This window comes from Drosophila willistoni, chromosome 3R, assembly GCF_018902025.1.
Source record: "Drosophila willistoni isolate 14030-0811.24 chromosome 3R, UCI_dwil_1.1, whole genome shotgun sequence".
In the NCBI taxonomy this organism is placed as follows: Eukaryota; Metazoa; Arthropoda; class Insecta; order Diptera; family Drosophilidae; genus Drosophila; species Drosophila willistoni.
In genome coordinates, this window is record NC_061086.1 from 15,774,875 (window position 1) to 15,800,574 (window position 25,700).

Here is a 25,700-nt window from a genome sequence, read left to right on the forward strand (position 1 = left end):
CAACTTGAGTACACGAAAAACACAAACGGAAAATACAATAAAACAAAAAGGAAAAGAAAGAAAAAAAAACAGACTCTGCCGCATAATAAACGTCAATTTAAAATGCTAAAAGAGCAGCAACAACAACACCAAGCGAAAAAAAAAAAACAATGTTTCTGGCAGCGCAGTCGCCGGCGACAATAAAAATAATAATACAACGCATACAACAACAAAAATCGCCGAAAGTTAAGAAGCAAATACCAACACAGACACACACACACATACATACACCCGCCCCCACCCACACGGCAAATGTGCAGAGAGCTATGAAAAATACAAAAAAAAAAGCGAAAAAAAAACCATAACCCTTTTTTCCGGTTTTTTGTTTTGCTTTGCAGTTTCTAATCAAGAGAGAAAAATTGTCGATGTCGATGTCGATGCCGACGTCAGCGACGGCCGCCGTCATGCCGACTTTTGAGATACTTTTTCAACTTTTTGCTTAATCCTTTTTTACCCTCCATCTCTCACTCAGTTTGGTTGTCTCTTTGTCAAGCATTTGAGATGAATAAAAAGGAATTGAAATTGAGTTTTTCAAATAGAAGCAAACATATATGGATCTTGGAATGAAACATGTTCTTGTTAATTGATTTCAAAGTCTTCCCTGTCCTTAAGATATATTGGTCAAGTAAGTGTTTCTTGGTAAATTTCTGTTTAGAGCGTTCATAATCATTAGATAATTAGAGCTGTTTTCTAAATGACGTGAATCCCTGATGTATGAGATCCTTTAAAGATCTTGCAACCCCTTTTTGATCCTTAGAAAGTGGTAACAAAAAGAAGAAGCTGTAATTAAAGATATTGGCCATTCAGGCCAAGTATTCATCTGATTCTTGGGATTGCAACCTTTTATAAATATAACAAGTTGTCCAAAGCGTTTTATCATTCAGAAAACTGGCATTGAAAACGTTTTTATTTTGGAATATTTCAAAATTTTAGGTTCTTTAACCTTTTGCATTTGAAAATAAACTATTAAATGTATTTATAGACATTAACAAAACATTTATTAATAACAATCTCCAATTAAAGCTTGCCAATTCTTAAAAATACTTTACGAAATAGTTTCATTAGTCATATGTTGACTCTTTTTTTTGTTGTTATTTGCCAAAACGTTTATAAACAATATAAATAGCTTTCATTTGCCCACCTGATGTGAAAGATTAGATCAGCTGTTAGTATTCAGCGTTCATTGAGGTTTTATGAGAACCAAATATTTACTATTTCGAGTACTTGCACACACGAGACACACTCATAGATGCAGATATGTATGTTCATACGTGTGTGTAGTGTGTGTTGTTTTTTACTATCAACAACTACCCACGCGATGATTATTTCATCTGACTATGACGATAGCAAATAATAGAAACAATAAAAAATAAAATAAAATCATCTCACAGATCCATTTACATAGCATTCAAAACCGAAAGCGCCACACACCCAAACACACACAACCAAACGACAGACATGCATACATATATACAGACACACTCCCATCTGGTTTAGGAGGCCCGGCGATTCATCGATGATGCCGGGTGTCATAAATAATTTCGATTTGACTTATATTATTAGCTAAATAAATATATATATATACACGGATGTATGTAGTATGAATGAAAAACAAAAAAAAAAATAAAATGAATTAGTAAGAGTGAGAGAGAGAGGGGGAAAAAGCAAACAAAACAATCAACGGGGCAGAAAAGGCATGAATGAATATAAAAAGACAAACCGGCGCCAGAGTAAAGCCAACGTTAGCTGCGACGTCGACTGAGGCTGAGACTTTGGCAGCGACAGCGCTGCTTAGCGTGAGAAAACCCATTCAAATTGTCAAACCAAAAGCCAGACCAAGGCGGCAAGACACACACACATGAGGGAGATATGTATATGTATGCATTAAGCATTATACGTATAACAATACGTAATAAGTGTGCCCCTCCAATAAATGGCAATCAAAATTTGTGTACTACTTAACTTGAACACGTTTCTTAAATTGAGAACGAAAGTGTTACATATTTTTGTGGGTAATACCAATTAACATAATTTTTAATTGTTAAGTACACCAAAATTGCTAAAGTTGAGATTTCTTATATATCATCTGATGCATAAGAATATATGCACTATCAACCTAACTATATTTTACAAGCACTGGCAACTAAGGCCTTCGGCTTATGTTAGACGAAAACTACATCCATACACTAGCCAGGGATTCGAACCCGGATCCATAAGAATATATAACTACTATAATTCTATGGTTTACTACTTTGGTAGGTCTTCCAACTATCTCAATTCACCCTAATGTGTATTTTTATCATAACATAATCATGACTTAATCCCGTCGGACTAACAGTATGACGCGTTTTATTAGTGCAAATTCCACAAATGTTTTAACTTTCTCAGAAATAGCGCAAAAATGTTGGCAGCTGAGAGTGTTTTATATGGTTTTTTTTTTTAAATAGATTTGAATGCCAAATGTATTCATATGTTTCGTTTTTAAATAGTCATTACAAGTTCAGATATAGTTATTTTCATTCAGTTTAAAGCGGCTTATACTTACATCAAATACAAGTCCATTGCAATATCTTAAATCAATATTCATAGTTAGGGAGAAATAAATGCTTTTAACTAAAATATTCATTATGGACTATTCGATTTCTTGGTTTCCAACTGCCACAAGCTGCAATTTCTTGAGGCCATCCAACAACCCTTTTACCTTTTTTTTACCTCAAAACACCTGTTTAACGAATTCGCGTATCAAAACAAAGAACCCAACCAAAAATGCGAGAAGAAGGCAAACAAAAAAAAAGAAACAATCAAGAGAGGTAACCACCAACATCGTCTACATTCTGAGTACAATTAATAAATTATACTACAGACAGCGGGGCGGGTGGGCAATGGCAGTCGGCGTTAACGTCAACGTCCACGTCAATGCCCAGACATTGTCCAAAAGGCAGCAGCAAAAAAAAAAAAACAAAAAACCAAAGCAAAGGTAAACCCCGCAGACCCAGAGCCCAAGCAGAGGGGTTGGGGTAGTGCCAGTGGCAGACCCCAGCATAGAGTCACGTGGTATAGAAAGAGACGATGACTGCGAAGCGCGAAACAAGTGATCAAAACAAAAACCGAAAATAAAAATGAATTTATCATTACAACAAGCAATAAAATTAATCAGCAATTCAAAAACTGCAAGTGGTTGGTTGCTTGTTGTTGTTGTTGTTATTGTAGCTGCTGCTGCTGCTGCTGCTGCTCTGGCTGCGGTTGGTTTAATAACCCGAAATAATCGCGGGACAAACCAAAAAGTGGCAGAGCAGAGGCAAAGGCAGAGCCAAAGGCAAGCGGCAGGGGTAGAGAAAAAGGCAGATGAAGTAGAGCAGACGCTGTCGACGTTGGCGTAGACGTCGTCATTAAAACAACATAAAAAGTAATAAATAAATATGAGCTCGTCGAGTGTGTGTGTGTGTGTGTGTGTGTGTGTGTGTGTGAGAATGAACGACCTTCAACTTCCTACCCCTGCGTAAGCCAAAAGCCAGTGCCAGTCTATGACTTGGCTACTCTACCTGTCTATCTGTCTGTCTGCCAGTTGAGTCTCCTCTCGTCGTCAGTTGACATTGATAGCTCTACATAACGGCGCTATCTTTAGGCCTAGAGTGTAGTAAGTATCTCTTTAGAGGCAGAGGCAGAGGCCGTGGCAGAGGCAGAGACACTGGCAGAGAGTATACGGCGAGCACATAGCACGGATTAAGATACATAAATTAAAGGCGAATGCAACATGTGAGTGAGTCTCTTCGGTGACGGAGATTTTCGGCTAAATATTTTGCATATGCAAATGCCAAAGCACCAATGTCTCACCCGCACCCCCCTTCAGCCATAACCTAGCAGCAGCGCAGCGCAGCAATGTTGTCGTCGTCGTCGCGAATTTCGAACTTGTTGGAAGACCATAAATGTATGTGTGTGTATGTGTGTGTTTGTATGCCTCTTTTTTCTTCTGTTTTTTTTTGTTTCATCGCAGCATGTTGCATGCTGCAACGCCAACGCCGCAGCAAACAAATTAAACTAATAACCGTAAAAGGAACAACGAACGTAATCATAAAGCAAACTTGCCAAGAGAAGAAGTAAAACACTCGCAAACACACAGAGACACACATGCACACACACACACACCGGGAGAGAATTGGTGCTGGCACCGCTGCTGCAGTGCAGCCAAAGCCAACTGCAACGTCAGCATCAGCTCCAACTTCGTGGAGCACACAGAGTAACTTGGACTGTCGAAATCCATTATAACCTCAATCGGCAATGGCAATCGCATTTCTTCCTTCGAGTGGCGCGGACATGGACAACGATGCGAATTGAGAACGGCGCATGAAATTGAAGGAGGTTGCGAGTTTTGAAGTTGCAGCAGTTGCAGCTGCATCTTCTGCTGCCTTGATAGCTGCTGTGGGTGGGTGAGAAATCGAAAAACACACACAAAAACCAGCTTTTTCTTCTACTCTAATCCGTCAAGGGAAATAAAACTGCCAAACGGTACTGAATAGCAATGGAAATGGGAATAATAAATGTGGAATTTCTATTCAAATTGAAACTATAGTTAAGAGTCTTCTCTTAACAGAACTTTCACTTGATCTTCACCATTAGAGATTTGAATTCATTCTAGGATCCTTCATAAGGACACTTTGAAAGTAGTAAACTAGAAGAATAATTTACGTAATAAACTTAAAGAAAATGTATTTGTTTAAATAAAAGAATTAAATTCTATCTATAACGGTATAAAACTCATTTCAAACTGAGTTTGGTTTCACCTCTATTTCGTTTTATATTTTTATAGCATACTTTTTTGGGCTCAAATTCTGAAATTCTAACCTTGTTGAAATTATCCCTAGAAGCTTCAATTACTTAATTTATTTGGCTTTCATTTCAATTTTTCAACTTTTATAAACATTTAACATTTAAACATTTATCTTATTATTAGCAATATTTTAAAATATATAAAGAGCCAAATTGTAAAGAATATAGCTAAGAATAAATAAGAGTGCTGATTTTCTAATAAAATGGTTAGAAAGTTTATATATATAAATTTGTAATAAAATCATGAAAATACGTTTCAAGTAAATTAAAATTACCATTTGAAGATCAAATTGCCAAGTCTTAGATATGTCAGTTAGTTTTGCAAGCAGCTAAAATGACTAATTAAACTTCTTTCTAAAATTATATATCGCTCGTGTTTGAATTCCAAGCGAATTTCGAAAGTGTTAAATTCAAGGATTTCATTCAAAGAATTCGTTCAACCTCAATTGCGCCATAGACAATAGACAACGACGACCGTCGATGTCGACGGTGATGGCGATGGCGATGGCGATACGCGAAACATATTTTCTTTGTCTATGGACTGCACCTGATTTAATTTATCAATGGTTCGGCTATGCTCATCGCCTCGAGATATGCCAAAAAAAAAAATAAGAAAACAAAACAGAAAATAGCCAACGTCAGAGCAAGAGTCATAGTCAGAGTCGGGGAGTCATTATTATTATTATTATTACTCGTTTGTTGTTTGGATAAGTTTTGCTCAATCGCAAAAGTAGTCAGAGAGTCGACGGAGAGTACCGGACAGTGATGATGATGATGATCTGTCGACCGTCTCCAAAAATAATGCGAAGCAACCAAAAAATACAAAAAAACACATCGAGGAACAGAGCAACATCAACAACAGCATTAACAGCACAAGGCCAACAGCTGGTTGGGGCCCGATGAATTGGAATCCCCTTCGACCATCTCGGTCTCCGTCTCCATCTTTGTCTCGGTTCTCCAATAGTCATCTTCATTCGCGTTCCACATTCACATTCACGGTGCCGAACCTGCAGCATTTTTAGTGATATTTCGAGTAACTAGCACAACAGCAGCGGAGCGGCGGGCACCAAAACGAACATGTTCAAAAAGTTTCCTCGGATGCGACGACGACTACAAAAAAGACTCGCACAGACACACACACACACACACGCACACAATCGCATAAAATTTTAATACAAAAATGCTGCCAAACATTTGCCCACCCCCGCAGCAGAGAGCCCATTACGCACGGTCCCCCCCTCTTTATTCCCTTTGCTCTACGCCCCCTGGCCCAACCAACCTCTATCTGACACTCAACCCAGCGTCGTTTCGACGCTCGTTGCTGCTGCTGCTGCCGCCGCCGTTCAGCAATTTCATTTCAACATGTTTCTAACAGCCAGAGCCGGAGCCAACAGATCTCGCATCGCATCCAGCGCCCGGTTCGCTTCAGCGGCAAAGTATCTTAAATTTTTGTTCCTTCTCCGCCCTCGCTTTTGCCGCTGCTGCTCTAGCCCTCACCATTACCATCACCATCAGCAACGCTGTGGCCCTCGCTCTGGTGTACTTTATAGTCTTACTTTGTTGGTTTTCTACCCACAAGTCTTTCTCTTTTTTTTTTTTGTTTTTTCGTTATTTTGCCGTACCAGACCCAGAGCCAAAGCCAGAGCCAGAGCCATATAGCTAGAGTCAGGCAGGGGCAAAAAAAAACCGAGGGAAAAAGAATTTTTTTTTATAGGTATTATTTTGTTCCCACATACGACGCGCCGAGGCGAACGTCAGTCAGTCAGGCAAGCAGGGCCAGGCCAGGCCGGGCCGGGCCAGGCAAGGCAAGCGACCGAGTATGAGCTGTGTGGAGGGAGGATAGCCAGAGAGAGAGAGAGCGGTTGAGAGAGGGAGGGGATGAGGACGAGGAGAGTATGAGTGGTTTGGTTCGACAATGACGATGGATAGAGAGAGCGGGCATAGAGGAAACGAGGCAGAGGCCGTGACAGCGTCAGCGCATGTACATACACATATAAAACCCGATACTACTAAAGCAAAAACAGGGTTGTCAAGTGGCCATAGAAATAAAGGAATGTAAAGGATGGAATAATGTGGAAAAGGATATATGTACTTGTAAATGAATACCAAAGAAACAAGAATATATATAAGAAAAAAATGACCAAAAGATATAAAATCGTACTTAAAGATATGAAAATTAAATTCATGATATGTATGTGAATCTAAAATTCTAAAATCACCGCTAGAGTTTGAGGTTTATACATTTAGCTAAGAATATTAAAATCGTTTTTAATATAATGCAAAGGTTCTGCTTGTGTAACCCTTTTTGACTGAAAGTTCAATGCCGTTGGTAATTTGGTCGAATGCCTGGTAACCCTGTGCACTTGTACTGCTGATGTTATGCCGCCTGTCTGCCTGGCAGCCCCCCACTCCTATGCCCCCACCTCTACACCATCCATCCGACAACTCTGACAGCCAGCGCATCGTATCGCATATACACACACACACACACACTCGCATTCATATGTATACATAGGTATAAATATATATACTCGTTTGTATGTATCTACAAGATACTTCGTACCCGTACCACAGCCAGCTATATATTTTTGTAGGTTATGTGTATATAACAGAGGCAGCACCAGCAGCAGCAACAGCAACGGCAACAGCAGTGTGAGTCAAGCGTTGCGATTGTGGGAGAACAGCACACGAAACGAAGCAAACGAACGAAAACGAGCTCTCTGCCCTCGCTCTCTCTGTCTCTCTCTCTCTCTCTCTCTCTGTCTATGTTGTACGTAACGTATGTACTTCTGAGTGAGTGTATGAGTGGGTGGGGGAGGTTTGTAGTGCTGTAAATACAGTGAGACCTCAACGCATGTCTCTACATATAATGTTCAATACAAGGACAATCTCTTATAGGCTATCCTCACTGCTAGTCGCACTGTACATAAAATGTTAAAACTCTGATTATGACGATGACGTTGGGCAAGACACAGAGGCAGGGAGAGAGCAAGGGAGAAAGAAAGAGTAGGGTAAAAGGAGAGGTCGTACTTCGAATGGAATGGTTGGTGGTTGGTTGGCAGCCAGAGCGGAGCGGACCGGAGCTCACACAGCTACAACACAAAAATAAGAGGAGAAAAAAAAAGAAAGAAAAGAAAAAAGTTTCAAATGGAAATTTTGAATTAATGAACGAAACGAAACGAAATGAACTAAACTGGTTTCATTTGTGCTCTGCGCTGAGCCAAGCTGAGCTGAGGCTCTGAGACTTTGAGTTGTTTTTTTACTTTACTTTGCTTTACGTTTCCATCTCCCCATACTTCTCGACTCTACTCCACCACCATCAATATGCCCTCCTCGCTCGCTCTCTGTCTCTCTATTTTCATCTTCAAGCTACTTCAACGTTGTAGTCTTCGACGTAGTCGTCGTTGCTGCTGCTGTTGCTGTTGTGCCGCTTTCTTGACGGCAGCCTGCTGGTGCGTTTTCTCATTTGAAAATATTTTCGCCCCGAACGAAAGAGGCTAATTAAGCCAAAGGAATTTCTCTGCAATTTTCAGGCAACACACAGCAATTGAGTTTTGAAAACTTGTCGTCGTCAGCTGAGAGCACTACTATTTGGCGAAGAGTAGGAAGTGGCCGTCGTCGTCGTCACTGCCGCTTACTCTGAGCTTAGAACATGCTGTGCTCAGGCCAGGAGACGGAGATTCTTTATTGTTGTTGTTGTTGCTGTTGTTGCTGCCGCTGATGATCGTTGCTGCTGATCACTGAATTTTGTATGGTGAACATTTTTGCTCCATTGTTTTTATTTTGATTCGCAGTTTCGGTCTGTTGTTGTTGTTATTTTTTTGTTTTTTTTGTTTTCAAGGCAATCAGGTGCAATATTTTTTTGCTCACTCAGTTCCGATTGGGCGACTTTTCCTCTCTCTCTCAATTTGTATCGCTCTCTCTCTAGGCAAAAATAATAAAAAAGAAAACGGAAATGAATGGCAAGATCGATTGGGATCGCTCTCTCGAACGTGTTCTCTATGGGTTCGATTCACAATTGTGAGTATTATTCTTGGCCATAGTTGTTGTCCCGTGACTGAGACACTGAACTGAAACTGAACTGCTTCCTGTTCTTATCAGTCTGTTGGACTCGTTCTTGAGATACAGATACAATGAGGGAGATACAATTTAACTGCCGGTCAGGGTCATCAGAATTGTTGATGTTGTGGTTGTCTGTTTTGAGTGTGTTGCAGGTTGCTGCTCCTGTTGACTGATTGTTTAATTGAGGGAATGTGAGAAATTCGTTGGGTTTTTATGTAAAAGTTATCAACTTGTTAAATCCATATTAAATAGATAATTTCGTTGCTTGTAATTTGAATTTGATTTTAATTGAAGATCGTTTGCTTAACGCTTTTTTAAGTGACTTTAAAATGTTCTAGTCTAATCAATATGCTGCTCACTAAGTGTATTATCGCATTCATTAGCTTATCATTTTGGCATGGAATACCTAGCTGATGTTTGCCATTTTCATTCTTGGAATATTATATTTACGGAGGTATATGTAGATAAGAAGACCTACTTTGATATTAACCGCTTGTTAATCATAAATTGTCATACCAAAAATGACAAATATTGTATATATGGCTAAAATTGGGAACATGCCCACATACGAATTGGGAATTTACTTCTATAATTGAGAGAAAATTTACTTTCTCTCTCTTAAAATCCTCAAATCAAGACGAAATTTTTAAAGATTTATTATAAATTTATTTTTAATGTTTTCAATTATCTTTCGTTTCTACCCCTTTAAAATGTATTTATTATTAATCAGCATCAACAATCAAGTCAATTTAACCATGTTCCTAAATCTCGGAGACTATACAAACCAAATTTAATCCATATTGGGAACTTTTAGGCAATGCATTTAATATAGAAAAACCATTTAATTATTATACTTCTTTCACACAAAAATTAGTGTGAAATTTATCTAAGAAATGTGCCTAATTTTAATGGATTATATTGTAAAATATAAACGGTATTTTCAAAGATTCGCCAACAATTATGATTGATCATAAAATCTTATCAAAAAAAAAGAGTCTATGTCTTCTGCCCCTGTTTGTCTACTATTTTGTTGAGGTTTTTGGTCTACTCCTATTGTAAGCCCGTTCATCTGTTCCCATGGACAAAAGCTATTTTGCTTAACTGCTCAACCTGTATGTAATCATCATAATGAATCATGGCCAGTTCTTCTATTCTATTGCTTCTATAACCGAATAACATCGCTTGGCCACCTGTTTTAGTGCAACACGATCCTCGAGCACATTGCAACTCCTAGCACGGTCCAATGTCCGCATATTTTTACAAAAAATTACACACTCTCATACACACACACACACACCGAGTCAAAGCTCTTCTAAATCTAAAAACGAAGCAACATGTGTGCTATTTGAGAGTGCCGGCAAAAGCGGCTAGTCTAGCTATGAGAACTCAATGATAATGGGAATGGGACATGAAACATGGGCTCGTGGTTCTTTAGATGAGGCGGAAGGGGGCGGCTTGCCTCCAATATGGGTGCGGGTGCGTTTTCCCAAAATCCTAACATACATACATTTGAGAGTGTGTGCGAATATAGCGAATGTTGGCAAAATATTTGCACGACGCAGCCTCACATATGTGTGTGTGTGTGTGTGTGTGTGTGAGTGTGTCTAGAGTACGTGTGTGGAAAGAGCGCGTGTGGGCGGTTGCGCAACGTTGCGCCAAACAACGACGGCAACGGCAACGACAACGACAACGCCGACGCCGCTTGCATTGAACTCGGAAGTAAACGCAATAGAGAATAAAATAAAACCAGTTGGCGAGGCGACGAACATGCAACAACATCAACATCATAACATATTCAAATCGCTGACAGCGCAGCCGACGACGACGACATTGTAACAGGAACAGGCCGCAGCAACAGCGGCAGCAGCCCCAGCACCAGCATTAGCAGCCGCAACAGAGCTTTTACTCTCACGTGAAAAGTTTACTTTTTCTCGCACTTCTCGCCCCTTGTCACGAAATGAACTAAACACAACAAACCTCCGATTGCAAAACAAATAAAACATAAACAAAAACCGAAACTAAATATGCAGAGAACTTTCAAAAGCAGTTTCAAATCGGCCTCGACCTTTCAAATACCCAGCGGAACACAAGAAAGAAATATCTTGCAAAAAATTAACATTCACATCAGAGGTGATTAAACCTTTTCAATGAAGCTGACTTAAATGGTAAAATGACAATTTCTATTCCTTTTTAATGTTAAATTATTGTCATAGAGGGTCTTTATTGACTATTCTTCCTGTCACTACTTCTGTCAAATCTTTATATGTCATGTTCACTTTCAGAAAGAGGTTCAATTATTTAAAGGAACTATTAACTAGTGTACTCTTTTCTTATTTCATTTGTATCTCCCCATCTGTTTATCAAATCATATCTTGTATTTTGTTTCTTAATTTTTTATACTTCTTTCTTATCTTAAGACGCAAAGTAAAAGTTTTTCCAAGAACTATGAACTAACACCCTGTTATCCTACTTTTCCTTTATTTCCTCATATTTTCTTTAATATCTTTAATTTTATACCTTAATTTGTCTTACCAATCCACAATCTATTATCTATTTTACTGCATAAATCTATTATCTACAAGATTCTTAACGATAATCTCCATAAGTTCATAATATTTCAACCTCTACCTCAGACATAAGAAAGTGTTCACACAATATTGCTTTTAATTGTCTTGCAAGTCCAAATATTACGTATACGCCGATTGCTAAAAGAAATTGAACGAAAATACCCATTAAGCCCTTCTTTTATGCCAAATTTGCTGGGGGGGTTCGAGCTTAAATATTGCAAACCCCATCATTCCCGTATTCTTGGCAAATATAATGACATCATGTGAGAGCGACGGCAACGCGGCGACACAAAAATGACAACAAAGGCGACTCTTCTGCTGCTGCTGGTGCTGCTGCTGCACGCAGTCATTCAGAGCCAGAGATACCAAAACAGATACAAAACAAAAATAATATACCGCAGAAATTGGTTCAGTTCCGGCGCCAGCAACGACTTCAAAAAACAATCAGTCAGTTAGCGTTTGTCCACAGCCTGTGTCGGGCTGTGACTTCATTTGGTCTTCGTTTGGCTCGCTGACCTTCAATCAAAAATCATTCGCTTGGCGAATTAGAATTTGGCGCGCATTTTGATTTTCCGATTGGCCGATTGCTCTTTGGCCATATGTATGCAACTTTTTCGGGCCAACAAGATAAGCTGGTGCTAGTGCTGCTGCTGCTGGCAGAAAAGAAAAAAAAACAGAAACGGGCAATACGGCAAAAACACAGCAACGGGGCGAAACACTCTGAAACAAAAATGTTTCAAGGCGAAATTCGCACAGCGACGCCGACGACTACGATGTTGCTGTTGCTGCGTCATGGTTACCAAAAAGTAGCAACTACAACAGCCCAAGTTGCTTGACAGTCAGTCAGTTAGTTCGTCGCATAAAATAGCACAGAGCGCACACAAAGCGGTCTCCAACACACAAAAAAGAAGAAAAACAACAACGAAAAACCCAACCAAAAAGTACCTGGCACGATGACGACGACGACGACGACGTGCCCAAAGCCCAAGCAGAAGCAGATATACTCGTACTCGTACTCTTATAGAGCCCAAAACAACATCTGAGATACAGATACGAACGGAACGGAATGGAGCGGAGCGCTCTATACGCTGAAAAACTGAAATAAACAAAATGTTGAACAAAGGCAGACCATATAGCCATAGAGCCAGAGCCAGAGCCAGAGCCAGAGCCATAGCCGCCGCCAGAGCCCGAGCCCGAGTCAGAGTCAGAGTCAGAGCCACAGTCAGAGTAGTACGAGTTCAGTTTTAGTTTTCGTAGCGAACGTTTCAGTCATTTTGCTTCAGTTTGCTTTGTTGTTGCCTTCGCTCGCACATACCACAGAATTGAACACAGAGATACACACAGCCCCATTCCACCCCTATATATGTGTGTGTGTGTGTATCTGTGTGTGTTGGTTCGGCGCATGTGGAAATGTACCTTTTATATAAACGAACGAACGAACGTTCAGTTGCGAACACAAACCCAACTGACAACCTAAGAGACTGACTGACACATACACACATGCGCGCAAGTGTGTGTTGGTGTATTGGTGTATAGACTGTTAGTCAGCCAGTATTAGCCGCCAATGGCATTTAGGGTTGCCATATTTTTTTCAAATTGCTATTGAATAATATCTGATATCTATTAAATAGGAATGTGATACCTTCCTGCTGACTTCAATATCTGAAATGCACTCACTTTATAACCAAGAACAATGCTACCATGTGATGGCATGTCTATATATGTTTTTTCGACGGCTATATTTACAATTGCAATCGTAATCGTTAAGTAAATCTGTCTCTAGGTCTGACATTTTTTCCAAGAATTCCATAAATAGGGAAATTCAAAATATATATGACTCAACCTTGCTTCAAAAACCCTTGATCCATTTAAAGACAGTAGTTAAAGATATACATATGTTATAAACATAACAAAAGACAAAACATTGCAAAAGAGTATTAAAAATTAAGAATGAGACCCATAGACTTATCTAACTTAAAGAGAAAACTCATTTAAAGATATATACTTAGGTATTTAGAATTGTAAAGCTGAGATGAGGAACTTTCGTAGTCCTGAATAATAATTGAAATGGAATGAGAAGTCATACTAAATATTATGCTTTATATATGTACATAGATTTCCCCCTATTAAAATTACTTAAATTGTTAATGGAATATAAAATTTTTACATTTTATATATTTTTCTGTATATTTTCTTATAACAATCTTTTATTCTTTACATTTTTTGGTGCCAATTCTCTGTGAGTTTTTCAATTCCATTCAAGGGATATCACATAGACTTTCAAAAAAAAAGTGTTGAAACTCTGTATAACACTTATTCTCAATTTCAGCACGTTCTGTTTGTTTTTTTACTTTTTGGCTGTGTATTTTGTCTACATTGCAATCTCTAGATAGAATTTCATAAGCAAGTTTTTGCACTTTTATACTTTACTGAACTTTCTTTATGAGAACTACCGAAATTTCTATGGATTTCTATATGAAAGTTTAACGTCTTTTGGACGGTCAGTTTATCTGGCAACGCTAGCAAACATTTTGAATTTCCCACCCGCCTGCTGCTGCTGCTTACTAGCTGGTATGCCGCCTGCCTACCACTCACCACTCCTACAAACGGGGTCGTTCGTTTGCACAACACACAACAGCCACAAAACACAGCGTTTCGCTGTACGATTTCTGTATTTCGTTTTTTTTTTTCCTCTGTTTTTTCGAATGAAAATGTTTTCCCACTGGCAACTCTGGTCTGGCTGGTACAGCTGGCAATGCCAGAGTATTGTATTCGTTGTCGTCTCTGTTGCCGCCGCTGTCATTTTCCCTTCTCTCTACCCCAGAAACTCGTTCAATTTCAATGCTTTTTACATAAGTGCTCGATGTGTATGAGCAAGATGGCGGCATATTCTTTATCTCGCTCGCTCTCTCGCGTAAATATGAACGCTCAGATACAGGGGTGCATTTACTAAATGTGCGCTCGTGTGTGTATGTTCGTGTGCGTGTGTGTATCTGTGTTTCGTTCGCTTTTGCTTTAGCCAGAGCCTGCTGCTTGCTTCTTGAGCGCTGGCCAGTTTATTTGTGATTTTAGCATGGCACATTGAGGTTCATGACGCTCTGCGTTCGCTCTTTTTCGGTGTCGACAAACGACGAAAATTTTTGACGTAAATTTCTCAAATAGAAAAACGTTAAACACGGCCATCTCAATACAATCAGCGCGCGTAATTCAAAAAAATACTAAATAAAGAACGTTATCAAATATCTTAGGAAACAAAAGTGCACAACAAAAGTAAAAAAAAAAAAATAATTAAATTCATCGTATATTGTTGAAAGTGAAATATAAAAATTATAATTTAAAACAAACAAAAAATAAAAGAAATAATGTCATATATTCAATGTGAGACCGCCACTTTGGGCCATACGGATAACTCCGGATCTGGCTGAATCCCTCCGCCAAATAAGCAACAGTAAACATACATATATATTTATATATAAATATATGTGCATATAAGAATCAAGGATTTCTCAAGAGATTTGAATTGACAGCGACTTGATAAACTTCTCGGTGTGATAGATCATCATTATTATTTTTTTTGCGCTATATTAGTTACATTTTTTTGGATAAACATTGTGAACGGCTCAGCCGAAAATGTGCACAGAGGTAAGTCCCTAGATAAAGTTACTATAAGATAGAAATAAATTTTAGGGGGATGAACGATCGATTGGATGAGATTTTGGTTTTGTGACCAATTGGGCAAAACAGGTTGGGACAGTTTACAAAAAAAACTACCTGCTCTTAGAAGAGAGTTAGAGAGAAACAGGGTAGTTTATTGTAGTGTCCTTGTTCCAAATGGAACTACTTTTTTTAGGTTGTTATTTACCTTTTAAAGATTTCCAATAATGAAATGATCTCAAGTGAAGGATAGCTCTTTACCTTAGTCGGAAATCTTCTTAATGATTGGAGTGAGGTTATCATTGGAGCAACTTGAACTTGAGGCAAGTTGAACTCAATTCTCTACTGATAAGGCAGTTCTTTCACATACATTTCTTACTACCCATCTCCTCCACCCTTTCTCCCTATTGGCGTGTTGTCAGAGTATGGTCTTTTCACCTTTCTTTAGAAATTGCGCGTAAAGTCTCAGACTCAGCTTCAACATGTGGTTTCACAGCGGAATGCGTAGATGTTAATACGTGGGTGGGTTACCCCATATACACCACATATGTGTCTCTGTATGTGTGTGTGTGTGTGGGTGGGTGGGTAGCTGGGGCAATGACGGAGCGAAAATGCATGCATATATATGGGTAAACAATGTTGAACAGCTGCCAAAGCCAAAAGCACTAGCAGCAACAGCAACAGCCACAGCAGCAGCTAGCCAAGTTAGTAGATGCAGCAGCAGGATAATAATATACATGCATACATACACATACATATATACACCCTCACTTCTTGCCTCGCCGTGCATGCAACATGAACAACATAAAGAGAGAGAACAGCATAACATGTAAACAATGCAAAAGTTGCACGTGCTTGCACCCAGACGGCGACTCCTTTTGGCCCCCCAATAGTCCCCACCTACCCTCCCAATACTCACCATTTGGGGCTAAGGACGGTGTTGTTGTTGTTATAGTGTAGAAGATAGGGAGAAGAGAAATAGGTCTCCATCATCTCTATTGGCACACATTTGCAATATGCTAAATAGCCGCTGACGTCGCTGCTGCCGGCTTAGTTCAGTTGGCGTCGTCGTCGTAGTCGTCGCTGTCGTCTCTGTCGCCGTCGCCGTCGTCTAATGCAACAATTGGACGTCGCAGCCACCTCCACAGACAGCTGACTTTGGGTCTGTCTGTTTAATTAATTACATACAACACTTGGCCATTTTGCTGCTGCTCTCGCCTCCCTTATCCACCATTCCCCACGAAAAGACCAACAAAAAAAAAGAAATAAAATCCGAAACCAAACAAAACTTTGTTTAGCATCGACGTTGGCGTTTTTGTTGCTCTTTAGGTTTTCTCTTTCATTTGCGCTTCAAACTTATCGCAAAGTACTAGCAAAAAGTCTAAGCATAATATTCTCAATACAATCTTCAATTAAATCTACAAATTTTAAGAAACAAATGTAGCTAAAAACGAACCTTTCAACAATAAATCCCTATTTTCAAGTCCTTATTGTTAAGACTTTATTAAAATTCAGGTAGATATAGCCAAATTGTTGACAATTTGTTCAAAGTTCAAATAGATACAGTCATCAAAATGTTAGACAACTAATAAATTTTGGTAAGATCATTTAGAAAACTTGCCATATCTTTTCAATAAGAATTGTCATGCAAAGATATTTGCTACTTTAATCTTAATTTATAAATGAACTTAACATCTATAATCTCTTATCTCTCTATGGTTTAATTTTTGCTTGCTTGATGTTTAATAAATGAAAACACTTAATAAATTTAAGCAAACATTAATGCCAAAGGGATCGCTATAGACGATAATTCAATTTCTTTATAATCGTACTTTCAATTCATATAAGTTTCTGAAAGTTCTTTCGAATATATTTTCTTGTTTGTGTTTCTTTTTTAGAGCGAATGTTTATAATATATTTTTCTAACGAAAGGGCATATCAAATGCTGCTATACATGACACACTCTGTGGCATGTTATCATTATTTTTGCCTTGTTCTGGCTATTTTTTTTCTTTTTTTTTTTAATTGTTCTTTATGGCTCTTCGCGTTCTTTGGGGTTTTTTTGGATTTTCGTTGACCGTGGCGGGTTCTGGGCGGGTCGCGGAAGTCGGACTGGGGGGTAAAGAGATGACGGGGTGTTGGTGCAAATTCCGGCACGAGACTTAATTCACTTAATTGAGCAAGCAGCGACGCTGGCAGCAAAACGGGCAGCTAGCAGCTGAGTCTCTCTCGCTTGTGGCCCACAAGGCAAATAGTTTGAAGTTGGCGCCTGACCAGCATGGAATGGCATGGCACACACACAGACAGCGAACGACTCGGGTGATTTTGATTTCACTTTCAGATACATTAACACACAAGTGCGCTGAATGCGCGCGCCTTTTGAGTTATTGGTAGTAGCAAGCAGCCAACAGGAGGAGCAGCCAACAGGAAACAGCAGCAGCAGCATCAGCCTCCTGTGCCATTTTCTTTGCTCTTCGATTTTATGAATGAAAACGGCGAAGGCGAACGCGAAATTGGTCGGTTAGTTGCTTGGCTTGGTTTGCTGCATTGCTTTATTTGAATGCACACACAGGATACGCATACTCACACAGACACACACACACACACAGACACACATGTATGTATATATGTCTGGGACCTGCCATAAAAAGCCTTGGGGGGCACGACATCCTCGTCGTCTTTGTGAGTGTGAGTGGGCGTAGGAGGGACTGGGTTGGGGTGGGGTTTGCTCCATTAATGCCATTATCCTTTATTGTTGTTTGTATGCCGCTTGCGTTGCCTTTTAATTTGCTTGGCATCTTAACTTGTTGCTACCAAAAAGCCGAGCCGCGTCCTCGTCCTCGTCCTCGTCGTTTTGTCGTCATAGTCATCGTCATCGTCGTCGTCGGTCAAGTGCACCCAAGGAAAACACCAAAAAAATATATAAAACACAACACGTTAAAATAATGATGATAAGGCAAAAGAAGGGGTTGGCTCGCGCCAAACAAAATAAGCTTTTGTTTCGCTTCTTTTTACGTTTTTTTCTTTTTTTTTTGCCATCTTCTCCTTCTCCTGTTTTCCGGTTTTTCGTTGTCGCTGTCGTTTCTTTCCTTTTTATTTTTGTAGGACAAAAATGTAAACAAAAGCCGCATGTCCATGTCCAGGTAAAAGACATGTCGCGGCACTTTTTCGCGCATGAGTAATTGGCCTAAGTCACGATTTGGCTGAGCTTCAATGAATTGAACTTGATGCAGGCGAAAAAGAACAAAAACAAAACACAACATCAAAATAGAGACAACAACAAAACTGTGCTAAATCTCTTCAATCGTTGTCAGTTTGGCAAACTATTACAGCACTTTATTAACTCATATTAAAAACGATAAGAAATTCTCAATAAAATACAGTTTAATGACCTCCAGACTATTATCATATCGACAAATGTCATGACAATATGGAAAATATATACATATTTTGGCTATGACAGGCCTTAATGGGATGTGGGGCACTCTTTTGTGTGGTTAAAACCAGCTAAAAATCCTCGCACAGCTGATTGACTTTAAGCCAAGTTAAAACAGACATTGACCATAACACAGAAGACACCAAAAAGCAACTGGAGAGACAGTTTGTCCTCAACTTAAGTTGCCTCCTCTTACTACTTCAATGTTGACCGATTGACTTGTTAGTTGTGAGATTTACAAACTCGAAACGTGCCACATGCTTATATGGGGATTTACTACTACTACAACAACAACAACAGCAAAGACGATGACGATGACGCGATGTGCAACTGCAGCAACTAGCGGCAAGTTAATGTATGCCCAAAGCGCACACACACGAAGACAGAGAGGGATACTGGATGAGAAACAGATAGCCTGAGAGAGAGAGAGAGGGAGAAGGTGGGGAGAGCTACTGCATCTGAACGGACATACGTTGGTTGTTGCACAAAATCTTATCAATGAATGCGCATCACTTGCACTTGTTTGCACTACCTACAGGGGAATTACCTCGACGTAAATGGTGCGATGACTACAACAGCAGCAACAACAATGAAGATGATGATCACAATGATGAAGATGATGATGATGACGGCGATGACGTGACGCGCCATGGATGCAACGCACACTCACACACAGACATGCACTTATACCATTACAATTATTAAAACGCCTTTTGCCGCAAATTTGCGGTTGCGTCACCTACTTAGCACGCGGACCATGGTCAGGCAGAAGGCAGCAAGCAGCACCAGCACCAGCATCGTCTGACTGGTAAGGATAGAAAGCATGCTGAACGTTTGGCAAAAATTTCCATTAAGCCAAATTAAAGTTATCATAGTAACGAGCAAGGCTATCACACACACACACAGAGAATACTGAACACCCACCCACACCCACAACAAGCGACGACCCCGCGTGTTTCCCTTTTGGCCCTTCGTCCCTTCTTTATTCATTTCCCTGCGCCAGGGCTTGACAATCAACGAGGACAACGTCGACAACGACGACGAGGACGACGAGGACGACGTCGTCTCTGCCCACGTACTACGTGCAATTCGAAAAGTGGTTTTCATACAACCACCACCACCACCACGACCAACTCCGCTACGCTTTTGCTTTGCTCTGCTCCGTACCGTATTACACCACAACCCGCTATACATCCATATCCCAGTCCCAGTCCCAGTACCATTCCCATTTCCATTCCCACTCCCAGCCCCAGTTTCGTCCTGTTCGTTGTCGGCTTGGTAGGCTTTATTATGTCAGGCCCAAAGCCAGCATAGGATAGCAGGATAGAAGCAGCAGCAGCAGCAGGAGTAGGAAAAGGAGCTGAAACACAGGAGGGTGGGCCAAGAGTGAACATTTCACCCAATTTCATTATATTTGCCAACGTTTTTAGCTTTTTATACGTCATGGCATATTTCACCACACCCACACACATACACAAAGACATACAAACACACACACACACACACACACACATACGCATACACACACAGAGAGAATATATAGAGAATCCACCACCGAAATCCTTCCTATAAAAGCCGGTACGACTCGACTCTAGTGCGCAGGGTCGCCATATACAACGAGGTGTTTGGGTGGGTGGGTGGTTGGGTGGTGCCAACCCATTATTATAACAAATATAATATTATAATAATGTCAGGCATAAAGTACGAGCGAGAAAGAGAAGAAGTGAATCGAGTTGAGTGAGTTTTGTGTGAGGGGGGATGGGGGACTATCTACCCACCAGTGGTGGGTGGTGGAGCTAACGCTATGGCGCTGTGTGCGAAATAAGGTTATTTTATAAACAGAGTTCTGGATGCCAGAGAGGGTGTTGGTGGGGGCAAAGGGAAGGGAAATGGAAATGGAGTGGGGTTGTCGGTCGCTTGTAGGTTGTATCTCTCCCACTCTTTGTCGATGGGGTGAGATGGGCAAACGCAAGAGCAGCCCGAAGGGGAAGTCATGGCTGGGCGCACTGCTTTGGTGGGCGGGCTATGGTTAAAGCGTTGCTTGTCATATAGAAAGTACCGTTAAAGAAATGTCTAAACTACCGAATGAGAGTATCGCGCAGATAGTCAATGTTTAGATCAGCATAATTTTTTAAGGATAATGGCATAATATTGACAAAATTATTCTATATTTTTACAGTTTTAAATTGATTTAAAATATATTCCAATATTTAGTTTGATTAAATAAAATAAAGTTAAGAACATTAACTGTTCAAACAATCTCACAAGTCACTATAAATGCACTAAAAGACAGTAATAGTGTTGAAAAATGCACATTGAATACTCCTCGCATATGGTAGGCCTTGATCTATTGCCTTCTGATTCACGCTAATTCAAAATCTGTCAATTTACGCGCGCAAGCACACAAAGGCACGAACTGCAGCAACAACAATAACAGCAATGCGATGTAGTATCTGTGTATCCCACCATAACAGCAACAACATCGGCATCTACAAGAGGGGCAACCTTCGTTAAATCGACCATGAGCAAGTCATACGGCAATTTCAATTTCAACCTCACCACTGGCGGCGCCACTACTAAAAACGGGGTGGACATACACCCAATTCTACCTTCTCCCTTGCCACATTTAAAAATACCCCCAAAAAAAAAACAAAAAACAGCAGGAGCTATCCACCTTCCCCATCTGAACTAACCAACCACCAAGCAACCCAACAAACCAACCAATTTTTGCCATTCTAAGCGAAACGCTGTAGAAAACGGTCACCGTTCTTCTTCTCCAGCTACTGCTACTCTACTCTGGTCTTCTTCTTCTTCTTCTACTGCTTTTAAAGTGTTTTCGAAAAAAGAAACGAAACGCACAACAGCAACACCAACATCAACATCAACAACAACAACAACAAGAGCAAACGGTGAAAAAAATAAAGAAAGAAAGAAAAAAATTGTTTTTAAACAAAAATCGGAACGCAACACTGCCAAGTCAGTTTTGCCGTCGCCGTTGTTGCCCGCCATCATTTATTTTTCGTTGTTGTTGTCGTCGTCGTTGCCGTTGTCGTTGCCGTCGACGTTGTTGTTGGCTCTTTTTTTTCTGCTACCTACTACAAAATTAAACTCAAGTCTCGGAACGAACGAACTATACGTTCGCTCCGCTGTGCACTTAGAGAAAATATCTCAAGCAACAAATTTCGACTACACATATTGTAGGTGATATTTTCTAAAATATATATTTAGATCTTCATCTTGTAAAAGTATCTTGGTACAACTGCAATTTACTTTTTTTTTACGATAAAAGACGATCGATTTTAAATGAATTTTGAACACAAAATGTATCTATTGACTGCTATTTTGTTGCAGTGTACGTTTTTTTCGAACGGCAAACGTTGCGATATTACGTCCCTCGCTATCAACGGCAACAGCAACAACAACAGCAACGACGACGACGGCAACAGCAACAGCAACAGCAGCAGCAACTCTTACCCTGGGTATATAGCGGCGAATATACGGACAACCCGAATGAACAACGAACGTACGAAACGATTTTAATACATGAAATTTTACTGTGCACACACAGATACATACACACACACACACGCATACTGTGAGAGAGATACACACAAAGACAGAGAGCAGTGTTGTTGCTGCTTTTCCATCATCATTATTTACCAGCAGCAACGTTGCTGCTTGCCTGCCTTTGCTTTGTTGTTTTACCCTCCGCCATTGCCCTCCCTCTGCTGCTCTGCTCGCACTCTCCGCAATGGCCCACACTTTATTTTTAACTGTGCGACTGTACTTCGTGTATTCGCTTCGGCTCTTTTGGGTTTTATATGGCATATTCTCCCCATTCGAGTCAGCAACATTGGCGCTCTGTGTGGATGTGGAAATTGTGTTGTGTGTGGAGTGGAGCGTTGTCGTCGTCGTCGTCGTTGCTGTTGCTGTTGTTGGTTGTTGGGGCCGCGCACATACATATATATGTATATATAAATATGTGTGTGTGTATATATACAGACATTTTTTCCATACAGTATTTTTCAGAGTTTTTTTTTGTTGTAATTTTGTGTTTACCAAGCGGCTTGCTTGGTGAACGTACGCCTTGATAGCTGGCGGTCGTTTTATACGTACGTACGTACGTACACTGCGCGACGTGCAATTTGCGCAGTGGCGTTCGTAGCGACAATTGTTAACGGCAATTGTTGTTATTATTATTATTTTGCATTGCTTTTGTTTTTTTGCACTTTGACTGTTTTTTTGTTGTTGTCATTTTGGTAGCCCTGGCCATAGAGAGTCTGGCTATATAACCATGTATTCGCATGTCTTATCAGTAGTTGCTCGTGATAAGCGAAAGCAGAAAAAGCAGCAGCAACACCGCAGCAACATTTTACAAATTTGCATGCCTTGCGGTGTGGGATTTATGATGATCATCATCGTTTTACTAGTTATCAGTAACTAACTCATTCATTCAGCTCAGACACACACACTGAGTTCTCATTTGCTATGTAAAGAGGGAATCACAATGGTTCCGGGTGATCACTAGCGGGCTGGAAAGGTTGACAGTTAGAAATTCAAAAAACGTATCTCTAGGATATTTATATTCTTATTCGCAAATGAACTACAGGTTGATTTTGAATTTACCTTTGTCACACTGAACGATGCATTAATTGTTAGATCGTTAGTTTCCATGAGTTTGATGGATCGGCTAACTCTCGGTCTCTCTACCTGCATGAAAAAACCACTCAAGAGTCTAGCCAAAAGATCGTTATAGCGTAGCTAATGCATCCTTTCGCCCTTTTTTTTTCGTTGGTAGAGGATTACTACCCGGCGTAGGTAGTTTTTCCTCTCTATTTCTCTATTTCGGTCTCTGTTATCGGCTTAGGACGCGACCAACAAAAAGGGAATGTGTGCAAGGGGATTTATTGAACTCTCGAGCTCATATTACTCAAAAACGAGAAAAGAAAACAAATTTGTGTGGTATGCATACATGTCCTTGCCTGTCACACAGACTCTCTCACAGCTGATTTCAATTTCCGTTCATTGACCAAAAAAATAAAAGCCAAATGACATACCAAACCAAGCACATGAGTGTGTTTATCCAAGCGACCTCCTTCCTACTCCTCCATCTCCTTCTACTACATACATACATATACTACTTGCAAATTTTCAATGTCACCAATTGCGCCAACTCCGCTCCGTGTGTGTGTGCCTGCCTCTGCCTCTGCTTCGATTGTCGTGGGGCTGGTGCTGCTTATAAATCTTCGACATGGACACCAAAAAAGAAAAAAAAAACAGCAAAAAGCGGCGCGCATTGAAAATTGCTCTAATTCGCCAAAAACAGCTGATTTTGTCGTCGTTGTCGTAGCAGGCCGCTTCCTGCTGCTGCTGCTGTTGCCAATCGACGGCATTTCGGACTCCTCGGGCTTTTATGTATTTTTTGTATATATTTTTTTGCTTTTTTGTCAGTCGTGTGGCGAACTTCTCGTCGTGCGGCAACATAAAATGGTCGAAGTGGAAGAGCCAAAAAAAAATAAATATACATATATGCGCGCATATGCAACGAAAAACTAAACTACCCCCCGCAATAAGCCAAGTTAACGCTAACCTTGCCACAACGTTTACGTATTTCAGTATTTAGGCTAGCTAGCTAGCTGAAACTGACGCCTTCCTTTCCATTCCCATCATCATCATCACAAAAACATCAGAAGCCTGTACCGCTAGATATAAAAGCAAATAGCAGTTAGTTCTCTTAACCATTGTTGTTGTTGTTGTTGCTGCTCTTGTGGGTGTCCGAAATTTTCACCCATGGGTACAACAACCAGCATGGGAACTATCGCCCCATATCAAGCTTCATCATCTCACATCTACATCTCTCTGACTTTGGCTCTAGCTTTAGCTATTTAGCTCTAGCTCTAGCTCTATAGTGCAGCACTACGCCCTCGCCCATCCACACACACTGGCACACACACACACACATACCCGTCATAGTCTCTCCATTCCCCCCATCTTCAATTCAATTCATTTTTATTATGATGAGCTCGTCGTAGTCGAAGTTGCCGTCGTCGTCGTCGTCGTCGTTGTTGTCTTCGTTGAACTCCGCGGTCTCGGTCTCTAAAACTCAAAGCTGGTTTTTTTTTTATTATGTTTCTTCTGTTTCTTCTGTTTCTTCTCCTCCGCCTCCTCCTCCTCTTACTCCCCCGTCCATCATATGTCTTTTATAAAGTTTCTTCTTCCTCTTTGGCTTTGGCTTCGTATATTTAAATTGCTTGTGTGAGATCGGCAACGACTACGAAGACGGCTTATAGCCGTAGCCTCAGTCAGCTCTCGAAAGCTGAAACTTGGTTTTAGGTTGGTTTTTTTTCATTATTTATTTTTTTTTTATTTTTTTGTTGCTATCGCTGCGTTGTTTCAGCTGAAGAATTCAAAGTGGCTCCGGCCAGAGTCTCAGACTGAGACCCCAGACCCAAAGAGCCAGAGACATAGCCAGGCGCAAAGGCAAGCGACCGACCGACTTTAATGCTGAAGTCGACTTTTCAGCGGTCTAAGCCAAATGGGTTACAGTGAGCCATAAATGCCTAATAATGGTTGGAAAATTTACAGAGTTTTTTCAAAACTTTTTTCCATTAGTAAAATGTTGCATTTCCAAATAAAATAATTAAATAAATTTCTTGAAATTTCTTATTAATAGAAATAAATCAAATAAAATATAAATTTTTATATGTAGACACATATATATAGTAGATAAATATATGCATATAGTTTCCAGAATAATAATTCTTATATACTTAATTCGCGAATTATTCGCAATATTAATTCAATGAGTTATATCGTGTTCATTTTTTTTTTAATTTTCAAGTCATTTTTGACCACTGTGCCAGTGCTAAAAAGCGGACATCGAAACGTTTAAACTGCTGTTGCTTGGGCTCTGGCTCTGGCTCTTGGCTTTGGCTTTCGGGCAAACATTTTGTGTCGTTGTCGTTGTTGTTGTTGTTGCTGTTGTTGACGATGACTGGCTCTCAGGTTGGTTGGTTGGTTGGCTGGCTGGTTGACTGTTCGGTCGTTTTGTTCGTTAGCTTGGGTTGGCTCATAACCTGAAACTTGAATATTGTGGAATTTGAAGGTAGCGACGA

At 40.2% G+C, this 25,700-nt stretch overlaps 1 protein-coding gene across 2 annotated transcripts in view; it reads left to right on the forward strand.

Moving 5' to 3' along the window:
• The window catches only part of LOC6651318 (formin-J), a 35,809-nt gene that overhangs the window by 4,526 nt on the left and 5,583 nt on the right, over positions 1 to 25,700 (forward strand). The window contains exon 1 of one of the 2 annotated variants that reach the window (XM_002074073.4): positions 14,814 to 15,137. The exons of the other annotated variant lie outside the window; for it this stretch is intronic. Within the exon in view, the coding sequence (XP_002074109.2) occupies positions 15,126 to 15,137 (12 nt within the window). The 5' untranslated portion in view covers positions 14,814 to 15,125. Of the gene's footprint in view, positions 1 to 14,813; positions 15,138 to 25,700 lie in introns of those variants that run through there. 2 annotated transcript variants of the gene reach the window in all.